At 51.6% G+C, this 18180-nt stretch overlaps 1 protein-coding gene and 2 long non-coding RNA genes across 3 annotated transcripts; all 3 read left to right on the forward strand.

Annotated features, from left to right (window-relative positions):
* The first annotated feature begins 3039 nt into the window (after positions 1–3039).
* On the forward strand, positions 3040–4495 carry LOC120641927 (protein MIZU-KUSSEI 1-like). The gene has a single exon (XM_039918251.1). The coding sequence runs from the start codon at positions 3391–3393 to the stop codon at positions 4333–4335; it is 945 nt and encodes a 314-aa protein (XP_039774185.1). The 5' UTR covers positions 3040–3390; the 3' UTR covers positions 4336–4495.
* A 2325-nt stretch (positions 4496–6820) lies between these two features.
* Positions 6821–7378, forward strand: LOC120643138. The gene is made up of 2 exons (XR_005662859.1): positions 6821–6989; positions 7117–7378. It is a non-coding gene; the product is annotated as an uncharacterized LOC120643138 (long non-coding RNA).
* Positions 7379–14167: 6789 nt separating this feature from the next.
* On the forward strand, positions 14168–14833 carry LOC120643139. Its single transcript, XR_005662860.1, has 2 exons — positions 14168–14418; positions 14530–14833. It is a non-coding gene; the product is annotated as an uncharacterized LOC120643139 (long non-coding RNA).
* Positions 14834–18180: the final 3347 nt, after the last annotated feature.

Raw genomic sequence — 18180 nt, forward strand, 5'->3', positions numbered from 1 at the left:
CAAAAGAAGCTCACAGCATCTTTGTCAAAGATGACTCCGCTGTCATCACAGACGAAGAGGAGCTGGAGAACCTTTATTCGGCAAAGGAGAAAAACTAACCACCACAGCAAATCACCGATGACACCTCCTCCGCAATTGACGTGACTGTTGGAGTAATGGGCTTGGCCCATTACTTCTAAAGCATTAAAAGAATTTAAAGCCCACTATTAATGCTAGGGAATCAATGCTTAATTCTGTACCGGGAATCGAGGAGGATCTCAACCGACTTAAAAGGTGGACTTCGTGTACACCACTTGTGAAGCCGGTAAGAGGAGGATGGTGAACCACACGCGCGCGCTAGCTCGCCTCGCCGGGCCGGGCCGGGCCGGGCCGGGCCGGGCCGGGCCGGGCCGGGCCGGGCCGGGCCGGGCCGTGGCCGAGGCCGAGGCCGAGACGAGGCGCGGCGCGGCGCGGCCGGACGGGCGGTGCGCGTGCGCGTGCGCGGCCGGACGTGACGTGCAGGTGCCGGTGCGGTGCGGTGCGATGTGATGGCTATTTTGCCGTTGACAGCAATTAATCGTGCGATTAAACGTGCAATTAAATCTATAATTAATGGCCATAACCGCATCACCTAAATGACTCTGATGGTGTCCAGGTTCAACGATCCTGAGCACCTGAGTCACTATATAAGAAGTGACATTCCCCTCATCCATTCTGCACCAGAGCACTGAGGCAACTCGGCTCCTCTCTTCTCCCTCTCCAGTTGCAACAACTGAGTTCCCCAACGCTAATTTCTGCGCGCACAGAATTAGCGTGAGCAGGCCTCCGAAACCTTGCTCGCCTTGAGATCCTGCACGGGATAGGCGGTCAATCAGGTTTTTGGGTAACGCTTTAGCGTGACTGCTCAAAAATACAAAGGTTTTGCCCGATTGAACGACTACTTCCTGGTGGACGAGCCGAACGACTACGTCGACTACATTTTGGTGGTCGAACGACTACGTCGACTACATCTTGGTGACCGTTCGCGGGACTGCACTGCGAACTTCTTCCTGCACCGATTTAGTTCGACTACTTCGACTGAGGCCAACCGAGTAGATGTCTACTCCAGTTGGTAACAGCGCAGCCAATACCTCCGGCAACGGCCCCGCTTCAGGGTACTCCCTGAAACTTTGGTTATTTATATTGTTTATGCTTATCTGTGTGATAAGTATAAACATGTTCACATGTTTTATTTTACTCCTTAAAGTCATAAAAATATTGCTAGTTTATATATTTAATTTTGGAATTAAATTGTGCCCGAAATTACCTAAATCTCTAACAGTGACCTCCGACGAAGACACCGTGGTGGGATATGGAACCACCACCGACAAGCACCGATAAGGAAGAATCAAATCTACAACCTAATCTACTAGACTAAACCTAAAGCTAGCAGATATACAGGACCTCACTCGTTTCTCGAGCCGATTCCCTTCCCTTCCGGCGCCGGCGACGCCGTCAGAGAACAGGAATTGGCGAGAAACGGGTGCGGGATCGAGATTCGCATGGAGCTCGCCGCTCTCTACTGGAGCTTGGGGAACGGGACGCTTCGCGAGAGCTCTAAATGGAATCCATTTTTCATGTCAGAAAATGGCAGATAATACCGGAGGAAAACTCCCTGATGGATTGCAGCTGGAAACAATAAAAGCGGCACGGGAAGAAGGAACCGCGTCTCCGATGGACTTTGGGCCGCAATCACCAACCCATATATTGAGCCTTGTGGGCTCACGTTACGAAAAAAAAAACAGAAGTCCTTTCCCTGAAAGAACATGGGCTTCCCATGGTCAATTTCGAAAGCCCAGACAGAATGGCCGACCGGTACGCCCGCACGCGCGTAGTTAACGGAGCAGATGCCGACGCCAGCGGACTCCGGAACACAAGTTTGTTATGTACATGTCCATACATGTGGACATATATGTTACAGGACACGTGCATGACGCAAGTTTGCTGTGGAGTATTTATTTTTGTTTTTCCTATTTCTCTTCACTTTTCTTTCTTATTATTATATCGTTGGTTGTAGTTTCTAGGTTTCCTTTCTTCTTTTAGCACGCATGAAAGCTGGTCATTGTCGGTGTATTATTTTTTTCCTCCTTCTCTCTTCCTCTTTTTCTCATTTCTTATTCCTTTTCATATAACAACTGATTTTATTGTTTTTTCTTCTATTTTGTTATTATATTTTCTTTTTTGCCTTTTATACTTAATTTTCTTCCATTTCCATTGAATTTTTGGATTACATTTTTTATTTCTTTTCTTCAATAATATGATTTATTTTTAAATTTATTTATTTATTATTTATCCAACTTTTAATAGAAACTTATAAATTTTAGCACTGCAACACTTAGAAAATTTGTTAGTAGTTAGTATATTTTTTCACATGCATATTAGTGTTTCAATCCGTTCCAAATTTGCTATTATTTAGTATATTTTTTCTCACATGAAAATTCATTTCTTCGTATTGTAGATTCATAAATTGGTGTGTGAAATGACTTATTTTCTTTATATACTAATTTATTTTAGTGCGTGTATATCCTTATAAATATATTTTTTATGTGTGAAATGATTATATATATATTTGATTGTATTGCATATGTATTTATCTTCCTGTAAAATTATTTGTCCGCGAGTAACCAATTTGTTCACAACATCAAATTATTTGTTCACTTTTCAAATTAAATTGTTCCGTGACCTTGACCCATTTGTTCGCAATATTCATTTTCTCATTAGTTATCGTATACAATCAAATATTCACGGTGTTTAATATTTTTTTCATTTTATATTATTAGTTGTTCATTATGTTTAATTATTTTGTTCGTAATAATAATTATTTGTTCTCAGGATCTAGAATTAACTATTTAGTATTTAAAAGATATTTTTTAAAAATATCATGCAAATATAGTCAAGTGAGGTCTTATTTTGAAGATCTTGTTTTAAGAAACACAATGGTGTAATCTAAATTTACTTTAGATAAACAGTTAAAGATCTATAGTATTTTTGGTTCTGAACTTTGTTGTGTGTGGGATGACATCGTCAGTTTTGTTTTTTCTCCGTGCATACACTTATACTATGATCCTAGCATGTTGTGTTGACGGCCCATTTAACCGCATGCGGAAGATGACTCCTGACGTGATGGTTGTATATTTTGTCACCTCCTCTAATGCATATCCGCGCCCGGCGGACTCGGCCGGCCGCCTCGCGGCTCCGAACCGCAAGCGCAACCGCATCAAAACACCCCCCGCCGTGCGTCCTCCGATGGTCAGCGAAGATCCGCAGCCTCAGGCTATCCATCGCGCTCGAAGCCGGCCGATCGGTGGAGCAGGCGGGCCGCGCCGGCTGCCGCACCACCGGTAGCGCGGGCCCAGCTTGCCTCCCTCCGTGATGGCCGACGTCGACGCGAGCGCCGCCGAGGAGCCGGACCACAGGGCGCGCTCGGCGTCCCTCTCGTCGTCGGAGGGGAGCGACCACGACGACGCCGCCGCGGGCGAGAATCCCATGCTGGGCCAGTCGGCGCCGTCCCCGGCGCGCTCCGCGGGCCACGCGCTCGAGGAGCCGCCGAAGCGGAAGGCCCCGGGGCGGCGGTCGCGGCCGATGCGGATGTTCCAGAGCATGTGCCGGTCGCTGCCGCTGCTGAACCCGCGGTGCGGGCGGCCGCTGCAGTCCGGCGCGTGCCGGATCGCGCCTCCCGCGCGCCTCACCCCGTCGGACTCCCTGCTGTCGCAGCTCATGGGGTCCTCGTCCAGCGCGGCGGCGGCGTCCCGCCACCGCCTCACGGGCACGCTCTTCGGCTACCGCGACGGCCGCGTGTCGCTGTCCCTGCAGGACAACGCCCGGTGCCGCCCCACGCTGGTGGTGGAGCTCGCGCTCCCGACGCACGCGCTGCTCCGCGAGCTCGGCGCCCACGCGGGCGCGCGCATCGTGCTGGAGAGCGAGAAGCACGCGGCGGGGCCCACGGATGCGGGCGACCCCACCGGTGGCGACGGCGCCGGCGCTGGCGGCGCCAGCTTCAAGCATCACGACGACGACGGGTGGGTGCTGGAGGAGCCGATGTGGACCATGTTCTGCAACGGGAAGCGCGTGGGGTACGCGGTGCGGCGGGAGCCCACGGAGGAGGACATCGCGGTGCTGGAGACGCTGTGGGCGGTGACCATGGGCGGCGGCGTGCTCCCCGGCCGGTCGGACGTGGACGGGCCCGACGGCGAGGTGGCGTACATGCGCGGGAGCTTCGAGCACACCATCGGGTCCCGGGACTCGGAGTCGCTCTACATGGTCAGCCCGCCCGGCGGCGAGGGCCCCGAGCTCGCCATCTTCTTCGTTAGGCTATGAACCGGGAACCATCATCCCTAATCTTCGCTGCGCAGCGGCACCCACCGTCGTGGACAATTTTTTCCTCCCCCTCCTCTGTACGTACCGTCTCGTTCGTCAGCCTGAGCGTCAGAAATTTTCGCTGCCGCCATCAAGGAACTTTTTCTTCTTGATGCAAAACGAAAGGAGTACTCAAACAAAAAAAAATGAATCACGAGAAGTCTACATAATTCCTCGCCGTGCTCGGCGGACATGTCACGCCGGCCGATCATGACCGCCACGTAGCCTGCAGGCACACCATCGATGCAGACCGCAGCAGGCAGAGGCCACACGTCTGGGCTCTGCATGCATGCATACAGACGCGCACGGCCGGCACGGTGGCCGCGGACGTGCGCACCTTTGGCAGCGAGCACCCTGTCAGTCAGGAGCACAGTTTATGTCACGTAGTTCCACGAATCAAGCACGGTTCCCCACGCAAAAGAATAGTAGCTGCGGCATTGATGGAACAGGCAGTTAGCCCTGTTGCTCTCAGGTCTCAGCTCGTCTCGTGAGAACACGGCGGTGCGGCGCACTGTGCGGAGATGCCCGGACCCCTACTCCCCCGCCGTGCGCCCGTACCCTGCCGCGACCGGCGTGCGCGTGCAAGTGCATGGCGCCCACGGGGTACGCGGCGCCTGCGCGGCGAGATCTCAGAGATCTGCGGGGAGAGACGCAGACGCTGAGCTGCCGACGGTGAAGCGTGCTGCTGAAAAAGCATCGCGTTGCGTTTGGGCATGGTGCATGCAGCAATGCACGGCCTTCTCAGGTCAGGTGTCCGCACGATGGATCATGGGCCCGGCAAGGCGGCAGCCGTGCACTGCACACGTGGAGAAAAGGCGTGGACGGCAGCGCGGCACTGCACATCGATCCACGAGGACATGGATGCAGTCGATGCAGTGCAGCGCAACAGCGGCGATTGCCTGTCGTCTGCCGCTGCGCGTTTTCACGTGCGTCCTGTGACGACTGATGAGCCCCTGCTGGCTGCTGGGTCACCCACACACACTAGCTAGCTGGTGCTGCTGCTCCTCCAGCGCTGTCGCTGAGGCTCCAATCTTCAGATCACAAGCTAACCACCGATCTTGATTTGCTTGATAAACTGGTTTTCGTTGGCAATGGGGAAAGATTAGATTCAAACCAGGCCCCATGCATGCATCATGTGCATCTCGCACTGAAACTGAGCCTTGCATGGAACTAGCTAGCGACCCGCGCGTGCAGGGAGTATATATGGGCATGCAACCCGAGCCCGTTAGACCGGCCCGAGGCCCGAGGCACGTTTTTTTGACCCGGCCCAAGCACAGCCCGACCTGGTGACCTACGGGCCTGGGCTGGCACAGCCCGAGGGAGCAGGCCGTGCCTGGGCCGCACCCCAGGCACGTGGGCCGGCACGGCCCGGTCCCAACGGTCGGCCCGATAAGCGGCCCGGTGCACTAGCGCCCCTCCCCAGCCCAGCCCACAAAATTCTACCCTTCCCCACAAAAATTCCCCACGGCGCCTCTAACCCTAACCCTATTCCCCACCCCGCCGATTCCCTACCCGGCCACCCCGTCGTCCCACCCCCGCCGCGCTCACAGCCCGCCCCCTCCTTCCTGGGCTCCTAGCCTCCACCTTGTCCTCCCACACCCACGAGGCCACGAGCGGCGCTCTGCCGCCGCTCCGCCGCGTCGTCGCCACCGCCTGGTCCACCTCATCGTCCCGCACTGCCACGAACGGTGCTCCGCCGCGTCGCCGCCGCCGCCTGGCCCACCTCGTCCTCCCGCACTGCCACGAACGACGCTCCGCCGCGTCGTTCCTAGCCCGCGCCCTCCCTCCTGGCCTCCACCTCGTCCTCCCGCACCGCCACGAACGGCACCAGTGTCGCCGCCTAGTTCCTCTGGCTCGCCTCCTCCTCCTCTGCCCTCACGAGGGCCACGGCCGGCAAGCCCTCGAAGTCTGTCGGACCTGCGCGGGTCGACGGCGAGCTGCTGGACGACGGCGAGCTTGGACGACGACGAGCTATGGGCTGGCCCGGCCCGTGAAATTTGCCATGCTTCACGGGCCAGCACAGCACAAAAAAGTCTCATAGGGCCGTGCCTGGGCCGGAGGCCAGACACGAAGCCCACAGCGGCACGGCTCGTGAGGCCCGTCAGCCCGTGTCGGCCCGACGCCATTCGGGCCGTGCCATCCCAATGTCGTGTCGTACTGGGCTGGGCCGGGCCGGCCCATTGGCCATCTATAGCAGGGAGATTCTCGAGTCTTTTCTGGCCAGGCGTCCAACAACGACAAGAATTTTTGGCATTTGCATGCAGCACACGCAGTCAGTCTCGGTCACTCCCTACGCGACGCAGTAGGCATGATCCCCATCAGAGTCAGGGTCATATTACGCAGAGAGCCACAGAGCTTAGCGGCATGGCGGCCCATGCCCCCAACCAGGCTTAGCCCATCCTCTACCGCAAAGCACCGCGTCGCGATCGGCGGGGCCGCAGTATAAAGTCAGCCGGGAGCTCCAGGGAGGAGGCCTTTGGGGGACCAGGGAGGGAGAGGTCCCCCTGCCCCTGCTGGTCTCCTCCTCTCTTCTATCCGAGCTCGGCGGAACTCAAACGAGCTGCCTGCATGCGGCGGCATCTGCTGCGAGAGAGGCTTGGAGATGCCGTGATCTGGTATGGGTTGGTTCCGCGGCTCTCCACTGATGTTCTGGATATCCAGTCGTGTCTGAACTTTCTGTGATTCTGTTTCTGCCCGTGCATGGCTCTGAACCTGTAGTTCTCTGCATCTGTGTGAAAGCAGGGTTGTCGATCAGTTGGCGGCATTGGCGCCGGTCACCGGAGCTCGGATGGAAGCAGAAGGAGAAAAAAAAAACGGGTCATGTGGCTAGCAGCTTCTGTTTTTTACTTCCACTATGGTCGATTGCTGTTGTAGATTAACTGCTTTGTTGGGAGAGGACGGACTTGTAAAACGTGTTTTTGCAGGATCTAGCTCCCACTTCGCTCCTAAGATTTCTTTGTGCTCGCAAAAGTGATGTCTTTGATGTGGCCTCATTCATGTTTCATTGCTCTGTGTTCCATTGTTTTTTTTAAAAAAAACACCCAGATAGATTGTGGCCGGTATATATTAGTAACAAGGTTTTAAATCTCCCAATATAGCTTCCGTTATAGCATGCTATAGCTATTTCAGGCATACATCACTATTTGAACTCATGCGTAATTTAGTCGCTATAGCCTCATTCAGCCCGCTATTAGCTGTTTTTAGAGTCCAGCCGCTAAACCTCTTAGCCCGCTATTTAGAATCATGATTAGTAAGAAGAAGAATTACATGAGTAAGATACGCAGAAACAACGACCTACCCTAGTCAGGTATGCTAAAAGAATTACTCACTACTGAATGGAGCAACTAAAGAAGAAAGGGTTTTAGCCCAGCAAGGCACCAAGTTTTGACCTCATCATGAATGAGATCAAAGACACGACCTGAAGAGTTAAGGTATTTTACGGTTTATAATACTAGATTATACTAACATTTGAAAAGAACTATTATATTAGTATTGGACGGTTAAAATTAATTGCAGGTAGTATACATAAGTATTATGGGTACTCTAATAGTATTTCAGGAAAAGATCATAGATGACATCTCAAACTTTTGTAATTAACCTAGCGGTGAAACGATCCCACTTACTTTAGGTTATCATTTATCAACCTATCATGTTCATCTAAATTAATAACAGATCAATAATTACTATATTACCTTCACTAATAGATGGTTAGATCTTTTCTATATCATACACCACTACGTGATAGTATTATGAACCGTAAAAGACCTCAAGTTCGGATACAAAGCTTACTGGTTCTTGTTCCATCATTCTAATAATCCAGGGGAAAGAAATAAAATATGTGGATGGATGGACACTTGACCCTGCTGTGTCTAGCTCAAAGGTTATCTTTGTTACAAGCCATTGGGAAAATAGTTGCGAGTTGTGAGCTGGCTCATCTTTCTTGAAGGAAATGATGTGCACATGATGCCAAATTCAGACAGGCGTTTTGTTTGCCACTTCTCCTGCTGTCCTGCATTGTTGTTGCCTCATCAAGAGAAAACGAGAGCAAAACTCTCCCCAAGTTCCGTAGTGCGCGAACAACAGTGGTCACCCCATGTCTGGTTTGTCCATTTGGCGGGCTGACGGCGAGGGCCTAGATGCCAACCGTAACCGACGGAACCTGACTCCAAAGCTCGCACGAGAGCCTCTTCAGCTGCACTGCACGGGCCGCAATCTGTGGTACGGAGGCAGGTGGCAGGCCAACCAGCGGCGGCGTGGCGAGGGAATGCGGATTTGGTGAGCGCAGTGGCAGCTGCCCCCCCCCCCTCCCCCCCCAGCCGTCGCCGGGTCCGCTGCCGCCGCCCATCGGCTATCGAACCCCGCCCGGCCGGGGGTGCTGTCACCCCCCTCACCCGTGCCGCCGGACCAACCGCTGCCGCCTCCGGGCCTGCCGTCGCCGCCACCATCCTCCTCTAAGCCTGACGGGCATGGCACCCCGGAAATCCGAACTCCCTAAGCTCCGCCGCCTCCCGCCGCCAACCCGGCCGCCGGCGACCTCGCCGGCGACCGCTCCGCCCACCAACCACCCTTGGATGGCACCCCGGCGGCGCCGGCGGCAGCACGAATCTTGGCGCAATCGAACGGGAGTCCAGAGGGAGGACAGGAGTCGCTGCACTCATCAGAATGTTAACGGTGGCGAGGCCATCCTAAGCAGGGACAGTCCAAAGACGCGCCACCGTCTCTATGCTGCGAGTCGCCGCAATTCCTGCCGGAGCCGCTGGAGGCTCATAGATCGAAGGATCCTGAAGCGCTCGCGGCGGGAGGATCCTCAAGTGCGCGGAGTGCCGCTCTATAGCCGGCAGACGGCAGCGGAAACGCGGTGACTGCGGCCGCGACGGGGAACAAGGGTGGACGGTATTTCATTTACTGTCCACCCCGGAGGTGGGGGGGGGGACTATCCATCACCTGAAGTGATATTTCACGGAACCATCGCTTCAAGAGTATGATTATAGTTTGGGTCGGCCCATTTATATTGAATTGCTGTGCTTATTGATAGGTAATCTGTGCATGCATGCAGAAATAGACAAACATGATGATATCACACATGTATGCAAATCTAAAACTAAAAAAACTATAATTATTAAACCAAACACTTGGATTAAATTTGAAATCACCATTATCTTTCTAACAACAAGATCTTTAAAACAAGATCACACTTACCTATGTTTGCACGATATTTTTTAAAAATATATTTTTAATACTAAATAGTGAATTTCAGATTCTGGAAACAAATATTTTAAGAACACGAGCAAATGATTATTTTCTACGAACAATAAATTAAATGTAATGAACAAATAATAATGTACAACGAACAAAATATTACACACCACGAATATTTGGTTGTATAGAATAAATAACATCACGAACAAATGAGTCAACATCACGGAATAATTTAATCTACATAGCGAACAAATTAGATACACACAGACAAATAATTTTATGTGAAGACAAATTAGCATATAAAAAAGAACTAATTATTTTTTTCACATACTAATGTATGAATCTACAATATATATAAATTAGTCCACATTGAGTATGAATCACTTTTAAATGTGAACAAAAGAATATGCAGGCTTATTTATATATAAAAATAAATCTTTATATGCAGGCTTAGAGTAAAAAAGGAAAAAAAAAAGAATGAAGGAAAGAAATAAAAAGAAAAAAGAAAAGAAAACAATCGGAGCAGTATAGTGAAAAAATAATAAACTAAAAAGAAGATAATGTTCAGCCATGCGTATGCGCATGTTGCATGCAACTGCCCAACTCAATTGCATGCGGATGCAATCGAAAGAGAAAGTAAAATTTGGACATAGTACCTGCATGTGATGTTATTAGGCCAGATGGAATTAAAAACAGCTTAATCTGTGCTTCAAACGATGGATCTGACATCTGTAGCCTATATATATATATATATATATATATATATATATATATATATATATATATATATCGCCTTTCCGGTCACGGGGGCGTCATATCAAAAACGAGCGGCAGGATTCGTAGCGGCGGAGGCAAGAGAGAGCGTCGGGTGGGCCGAAAGGCGGCCAGCGCGGCCCAGTTTGCTGCCGAGGCCCAGAAAATGAATAGCAGGCACACTCCGTCCGTCATCACCGCGCCGGCCAACGCAGGTAACGGTGCCGGCCGTCATGCCGCCGTGCAGGAACTCGCGCCGCCGAGTGCCGGAAAGGGAGGAGATGATTGCCTTGCAGGAGCTGTCCTTCAATCATGGCGGGAGGAGGAGCACAGATTACACTAGAGCCGCTGCTGAATGCCGCAGCTTCATTCAGGTCTGAGGAGAAGGGATCGGAGTAGCTCGGCGGGAGCCACGCCGGCGTGGCCTTGACAAACCTCTATGCTTGCAGAATCGATGGTGCTAGGTCTCCGTCTTATTGGCATCACTGCAGCAGCGAGAGAGTGGAATCTTGCAGAAAATCCGTCCGAAACCAGTTGACCTGCCTGCAGACTCTGATGTTTTTGGTGCTTTCCCCCTGCAATGGTGCTAGGTCTCCATCCTTGCCTCCTTGGACGCGGGGAGGCGGACGCTCCGTCGAGGTGGATGGTCGGCACAAGCGCCGTTGACAGCGTTGGTCAGCACGCACCTGCGCGCGGGCGTCCGGCCGTGTGCCTGCTACCTTGCACGCGACGCGGCGGAGCCGAAGGGCGGCGGGGCTCCGATCCGGCGAGCAAACCGAGAGCGGCATAGTTGGCGTTCGTGGACCTGGACGCTGTGGGCTGGACCCATCCGAGTCCAAGTCTGACGAGGAAGACGAAGACTAGCGCAGAGATCAGAGCCGCACATGCTCGATCGGACGACGCGTAGACACCCAGGGGGCGGACGGTGTTTCAAATACCGTCCACCCGGACGGTATCTCAGGTACCGTCCGCTCCGTGGGATCGCCAGGTCGCCATGCCCACCGCACGCCGCGGCTCGCCCGTGCGCCGGCGAGTCCTGCCGGCCGCCGGATCACATGTTCTTGCTCCTGGAGGCCCTCGCACTGGAGATCCTGCAGCGAACACTCGGCACCGGCGAAGGCGTCTTTGCGACCGCTCCTCGCGGCTCGCGCTGTGCTGCCTGCCATGCCCGCCAACGGCCGGCACCTGCCCGTGGCCGGCCGTGTGCTAGTTGCCTTGCACGCGCGTGCGCAACTGTGCGGTTGGCATGGGCACCGAGGAGCCCCAGACAATGGAGCAGGGCCGGCGGGCGGCAGAGCTCCGGCGAGCAAAGCGCGGCGTGGTTGGCGAGCCGTCAGAGTCCACGTTCACATCTGGGTCTGACAAGCAAGACACAGAGACTCGCATATCTTGTCCGTTCAAATCCAATCGGACGGCTTGCAGGCACCTAGGGGGTGGACGGTATTTGAAATACCGTCCGCCCGCTCTGTCCACCGTCCACCCCGTGGGGGTGCGAGAACGCCGTCTCCGCGGCACGCCATGGCTCGCCCGAGCGACGGCGACTCCCGGAGGCCAGCGCCTAAGGCGTCTTTCCTCCTGCACACCGTGCCGCCGCCGCCGCCGCCGCGGCCGCCGCAGTTCGCATCCACCATGCGCTGGCGTCGTGCGCTCCCAGTGCCCCTCCTCCCTCTTTTAGCCCCGCCGGCAACTCCACGCCCGCGCGCCGATCACCAGCTCGCTCTGCGATGGCGACCGAGCAGCGTGGATTCTACAGGATCGTCTCTGCAGATTTTGCAGTCTGTCGGCGCGTTCATCCGACGACCGCTTATGGATGGATTTCGTTGGACGGAACGTCCAGTCAGACATTCAGCAACGAATACAATCAAGATAACCAAAGATCAGTGCTGCACCGAATTGAAACGGACGGGGCAAGGGATTCAGGTCTAGATGCTTATCGCTACACCTTATCCCCTCCATTATTGGCCTTCCGGCGAGGTGGATGGTTTCGGCACAGGCGCCACAGAGACCGGGCGTCCGGGCCAGGCAGCGGTGGTCAGCTCCTGCACGCCGGCGTCCAGCCGTGTGCCCTTGCTCGCGACGCGCCGGCGCCGCCCGTCCCTTGTCTGGAGTCCGTGTAGCGCGTACGCGTGGTCCGTGCAGCAGCGAGGAGCCCAAGATAGAGGAGCGGGGCGGGCTGACGGCGGAGCTCCGGCGAGCAAAACGAGCGGCGTGACTGGCGTTCATGGACCTGGGCGCTGGATGGACCCGTCAGAGGCCAAGTCTGACGAGACGAGGAAGATGAAGAGGAGACTCTCTCGGCAAGCGCCGATCTGGACCGCACATGCTCGATCGGACGACGCATAGGCACCCAGGGGGCGGACGGGGTTTCAAATACCGTCCGCCCCGTGCGATCGCCAGGCCGCCGTCCCCGCCGAGCGCCGCTCGCGCCTGCCGCCGGCTCCCGTGTCCTCATTCCTGGAGACCTCGCCGCCGCCGCCGCCGCCGCCGCACTGAAAGGTGGATCCTCGATCGATCAGGTGCCAATCCGTTAAAACTTAAAACGATCGATTCGGCGACATGAATTCAGAGCTCGCAGCACAGAGCCACAGACCATCGGAGCCTGGTGTTTCTGCAAGCAGCTTCGTTCTGCTCGCCACCATGATGAGCTTTGCTTGTCGCCCATGTCCCGTGCAGCAGCGAGCCCCAGGCAAAGGAACAAGGCCGGCAGGCAGCGAAGATCCGGCATGGAAATATTTTGTCACTCGAAGCTGATCTATAGGTTGCAAAAGTGATAAAAAGCAACAAAGAAATTCAGGCAGTCCCAACTCCCAAATCAGGTACTCCCGATTATTAGAATCAGATTGGCTATATGTAGCGTCGTTCGAAGTTGATCCATGGTTACAAAAGTTACTGAAAAGTAACAAAAAGTTAAATCACTTGAGAAATAGGGAATCCCTTGTGAACAGGCGGAGCTCTGACCATTGACACAGCAACTGATGCATATCAGCAGGGGCGGATGCACACCCCGGGCCACCCGGGCCATGGCCCGGGGTTCGGCCCAAATTTTTTTCATTTTGCAGTAGCTTCTACCTCTGGACTTGGATCAATTGCTGAAGAAGGACTTGGATCAATTGCTGAAGAAGAATAAATATATTACTTCACGATGGCGCTTTTTGTATGTTATCTATCTTTCCGTTTATATTTTTATGTATCTTTTGAACTGTGAGTTTGTGGACGTCTATACTTAAAACTCGGCCCGGGGTTCGACTCAATCCTGGTTCCGCCACTGCATATCAGTATTCAGTACACATGTGGAATGACGAAGGTTTTTAGAGCCAGGGCGGCTCTTCCCGGCTCATCGCGTGTTAAAAGAAATGGAAGTCGCACTTTATCGTGTCGTGTGGCCCCAAAGATATTGGAAGAAAGCATCAATTGATCATTGCCCGCGGCAGTGTAATCGATGGTTCGTGCTGAATAATCGATGCAAAATAAATAAAAATATTAGGATTAATAATCAATTGACCATGGTCGAGTCGGTAATCATATCATGCAATGGATGCAGCGCGTAATCAATTGATCGTGGTCGAGTCGGTAATCAATTGCTGAATAAAGAGCAGCGCTAGCTCATTTCTCCAGGCGAGCCTTTCTTTTCACAGGTTTCAAGCGGCGCGATTGCTCGCCAACCGTGTGAGACGCGTGCGATCTGAAAACTAGTACTAGCTCTGAATTCCTGAAAGGCGAGGCATGCCGAGTACCCTCTGCTCTGCTCTGTCCCTGTCGTGGGCCTCGTCCAGCAAAGCCTGACGCGTCCGGCGAGCCGCCACGGCGTGTATAAATGGCACGCTCGGCGGTCGCCTCCGGCACTCACCGCTACTCCACTGCCAACCAACCATAGTAGGCAAGCAAGGCAATTCATCACCGAAAAAATCATCGTACTAGCTAGCAGCACGCAGAGCACAAGCTACGAGATCATCGTCGTCCATGGCCAACTTCGCCGCTCAGCTCAAGGACAAGCTCCTCGGCCTCGTCGACCGCGTCGTCAGCTGCGGCGGCCGCGGCGCCTGCGCAAACAAGGATGTACCGGAGGCGCCCGCCAAGTTGCCAAATGTTCAGGTGTGCTTGCTTCATCAGAATCGCCTACGAGTTCCTGTCAATTACTCCTCACATGCTTCTGCTACATCCATGGATCGCTGACTTGTACTGTGGCACCGTTTACTTTTGCAGCCCATTGCGATCAAGCCGAGAGATCCCAACGTGAGCCAAGGATCAAAGCCCGGCTTCAACTGAGACCAACCGCGTTAAATAAACGACTCGACTTGTTCATCGTTGTTGCGTGCATGGTTGATGACATGCTTGCCGGTGTTCCAAATAAGAATTCTCCTGTTCCATTGGTTGTAATGGAACCACCTTGAGATTTATTTTTTTATTTTCCTTTCGAAGTTTCCCTTTGATCCATGAGGATCTGGGCGTGTATTTTTATTTTGAAACATGCAACCTCAATAAAAATAGTAGTTTGATTAATGGTATATCCACTCAAGTGACTGATCGCCTTCCATGTATTCTTTACCATTCAGATCCTCTCGTGCATTATATTCGCCATATAAAAAACGCTGAAGGTGAAGTTTGAGATTGAAATGGGCTCAATAAAATCTGATGTGGGCCTGTGGCTGTTGTCCTGTGCCACCCATATTTTTTTCTTTTAAAATTGTGTTTTGTAAAAATAATATCCCGAGTCAAATTTCCAAAAGTATACTAGCTTATACAGTGAACACAAAAGGCCAACTTAAATACCTCCAGTTGAAATGGCAAAATGTAAATATTTGCATTTCTACTGGTGAGATATCCTTTTTCTTCGCATCACTTATTCAGGAAACCGTAACTTTTATGTGTGCTCAAATGAAAATGAAAGTTATGAAGCTCTTCAACTTTGTATAAAATGCACATATCTATTTATAGATCCAAATATTGTATTGATTATTTTTTACACCCAACATGGCTTTTAATGAAAAAGTAATGGTGTAGAACATAGTTATATATTCCGGAAAGATAAATAAAGAATAACCATCCAAACTTTATTTCCATCGGAGGTCATATGGAAACGTTATTATTTCTAAAATTACACTACACTGAGCGCTGGTGACTGGAAAGATAAAAAATGATGTATACATAGATCTACAACTAGAGACCAGAACACTTTATCGATTACTTGGGTGTAAATACTGCTTCAAATGTAAAAGTGGCGAGCCACAAATTTGCAGACCTCATCGAGCGCTATAATATTCACATAAATTTTATCTTGAGCCCAGCTCATGTGAAGAAGTTAAGATTTTTTTGAAGATGTGCTGCGTAGCCCTTTGTCTTGTTGATATTAAAATTCTGCGATTTGAATTGGCGGATCTTAAATATCGCTGCTTGAGTTGGTGGGATACTATATATGTTTGCAAATTTATGCCTTGGGATATTAGTTTTGCAAAGAAAGTTTAATAGTAATAAAAAACTCCACAGCAAGTTAATCATCGATCGATCGTATGTTCAAAAATAATAACATTACCCGCAAAAAAATTAAACCTCCATATGCCATACTAATGTAGCCCAACTCAGATCTTTATGATGGCACACATGGGCCAGCCCACCACTTGCACTAGTTTTATCTTTGCGCCCCCACCCTCCGGGTCCGGGAGTACTCCAGAGTCCAGAGTATTGAGTACAGAGCGACCCCTCCATCGATGATCGATGCCTGGAAGCTCCAACCGACCTCCATCCATGCCTGGCACGCCAATAAAGTTGAGTCCTCTTTCAAAAAAAAAAAAAATCAGTCCTGAATCCTGATCCACGATGAGGCATGCATGCACCACATGTGGAATCACGAACATTCCTTCCTCCTGATCGCTCTCATGTGTCGCCGGGCAGCCACCGCGGGCAGCACCTGCTCCAGGGCGACGGGAGCCGGCGGGCTGCGCGGCTGGAGCGCCCCCGTGCGCGAGGCGGCCGACCGCGCGCTCGCGGCAGCGTGGCGGCGGCGGGGGCGGCGGCTGAAGGGGATCGGCAACAAGAAAATTGGAAAAAAAAAGACAAATCAGTAGGATACATAGTTGGGAGTCCAAATAGAGAACCACCAAATTAGTGGGGTGAGGGAGAAATTTAGAAGACCTACTAAAATGGCAGTCTATTTAGAGCATCTCCAGCCGGGCAGCCCAAATATAGACCCCTATTTTGTATTTTTAGGCCGATCTATAAAATTTAGAGGCTTGAAATTCTCTCCGGACTCCAGTCAGCCCGACCAAATGATAGCTCCTAAATCAATCTGGCCAGTGGGACCCAGTTGTCAGCGAAACTCTCCCCGTCCTCCCTCTGCTCGCGCTCCTCTGCGCCGGCGACCTCGCGCCTCGCCGCCGTCCTCCCTCTCTCCCTCCCGCACCCGACAGAGACCTCCCTCCCGCACCCGCGGCGAGTTCGTGCCGCGCCGGCCGCCTCTCCCCCGCGCCGCCGTGCTCGTCGGCTGCGGGGTCGCACTGTGTGACATAACCGCCAAGTTAAATGGCTTAATTAAGCGTAATGGCCATCATTTAAACGCATCAGGCGCATTAGCTTAATTAAGTGTAACCTGACAGCCTGTTTCCAACCCACAGGCCGATCGAAACACACCAGAAGTCTCATGCGACGGCGAGCACAGACGGTACCAGCATGATATAATTTCACAAAAATAGATAATAACATAAATATTTCCAAAACAGCTTTAAATTTAGAATTTACATAAAATAAATAGCAGCAGCGGAAGAGAATATGACCTGAGAGAAAGAAATTTGATTGAGAACCAATAAAACAAAACGATAACTATGAACACGTGAGGACGTCACATTGAGCCCACTGATGCGATTCATGTTTAGCTTCTATACCTGAAACAGGGTAAACAACAAACTCTGAGTATACTAATACTCAGCAAGACTTACACGACTTTTGGGTATATTTAGCCCACATATCTAGACATGCAAAGCTTTCTGGCTGGTGGATTTATTTGCAGAAAAGCATCTAAGGGTGGATCCTTACTTTCCATATTTTAGCTCACATTCTATATAAATTAATATTCTCTAGCCATTTGCAGAACCCCTTCTAAAACAAACATAATAGAAGATCAATTAGTAATCTCAACATTTCCTTCAACATATACATTTATATTCCATCTCATTACTACGATGCGGTGCTGCGATCAAGGTGCTCATATCCGAGAGCGACTGACGGCGAATCAATCCGATTTAACCTTGCAAGGTGGACCTAACCAACACGGCACGTATTTGCCCCGTCGGACAATACAAACCAACCATTCACCTCCCCGCCTCGAACTACAGGAACCAGCCCAATGACATATGGTCAGCCAAACTCAACGTGAGACCACCAAAAGTAAACACATGCATCCCCATTTCTCCGCGACTACTCAACTACCCCAGGAGTTGGGTGCGGGTTCCTGTACTTTCGAAGCAAGGCAGTACTCGGCTTACCGGTTTCGACTACCTCCTACTCCCGGCATGCAGTTAGTACAATTCAAACTCGATCACAGGGCCAGACAACGAATGGTCCTTAATCGACACAGACGGGCTAGCCTTTCCCCGCCCGGTCTCCATTTTCTTTTCTTTCTCCAACCTATTCCATTATTCCATATACTCAAAATAACGATACATCCTATATCTCGCGAGTGACCAGAAATCACTCGACTTCCACCGAGATCTTATTAAGCATAGCATTTCTATCGTCCTATATATACTAGTATAACTATAGGGAACCTATGGATCATGCAACTAGAGTTCCAAATAATTCCTAAACCTAATGCACAAGTAATAGAAACATATATAGATGTCATAAATTGAAATAATAGGATGT

The sequence above is a fragment of the Panicum virgatum genome, chromosome 7K, assembly GCF_016808335.1.
Source record: "Panicum virgatum strain AP13 chromosome 7K, P.virgatum_v5, whole genome shotgun sequence".
Lineage (NCBI taxonomy): Eukaryota > Viridiplantae > Streptophyta > Magnoliopsida > Poales > Poaceae > Panicum > Panicum virgatum.

What these genes read in the sequence shown, in the direction of transcription:
- LOC120641927 (XM_039918251.1), top strand. Translation starts at nt 3,391, where the DNA reads ATGGCCGACGTCGACGCGAGCGCCGCCGAGGAGCCGGACCACAGGGCG.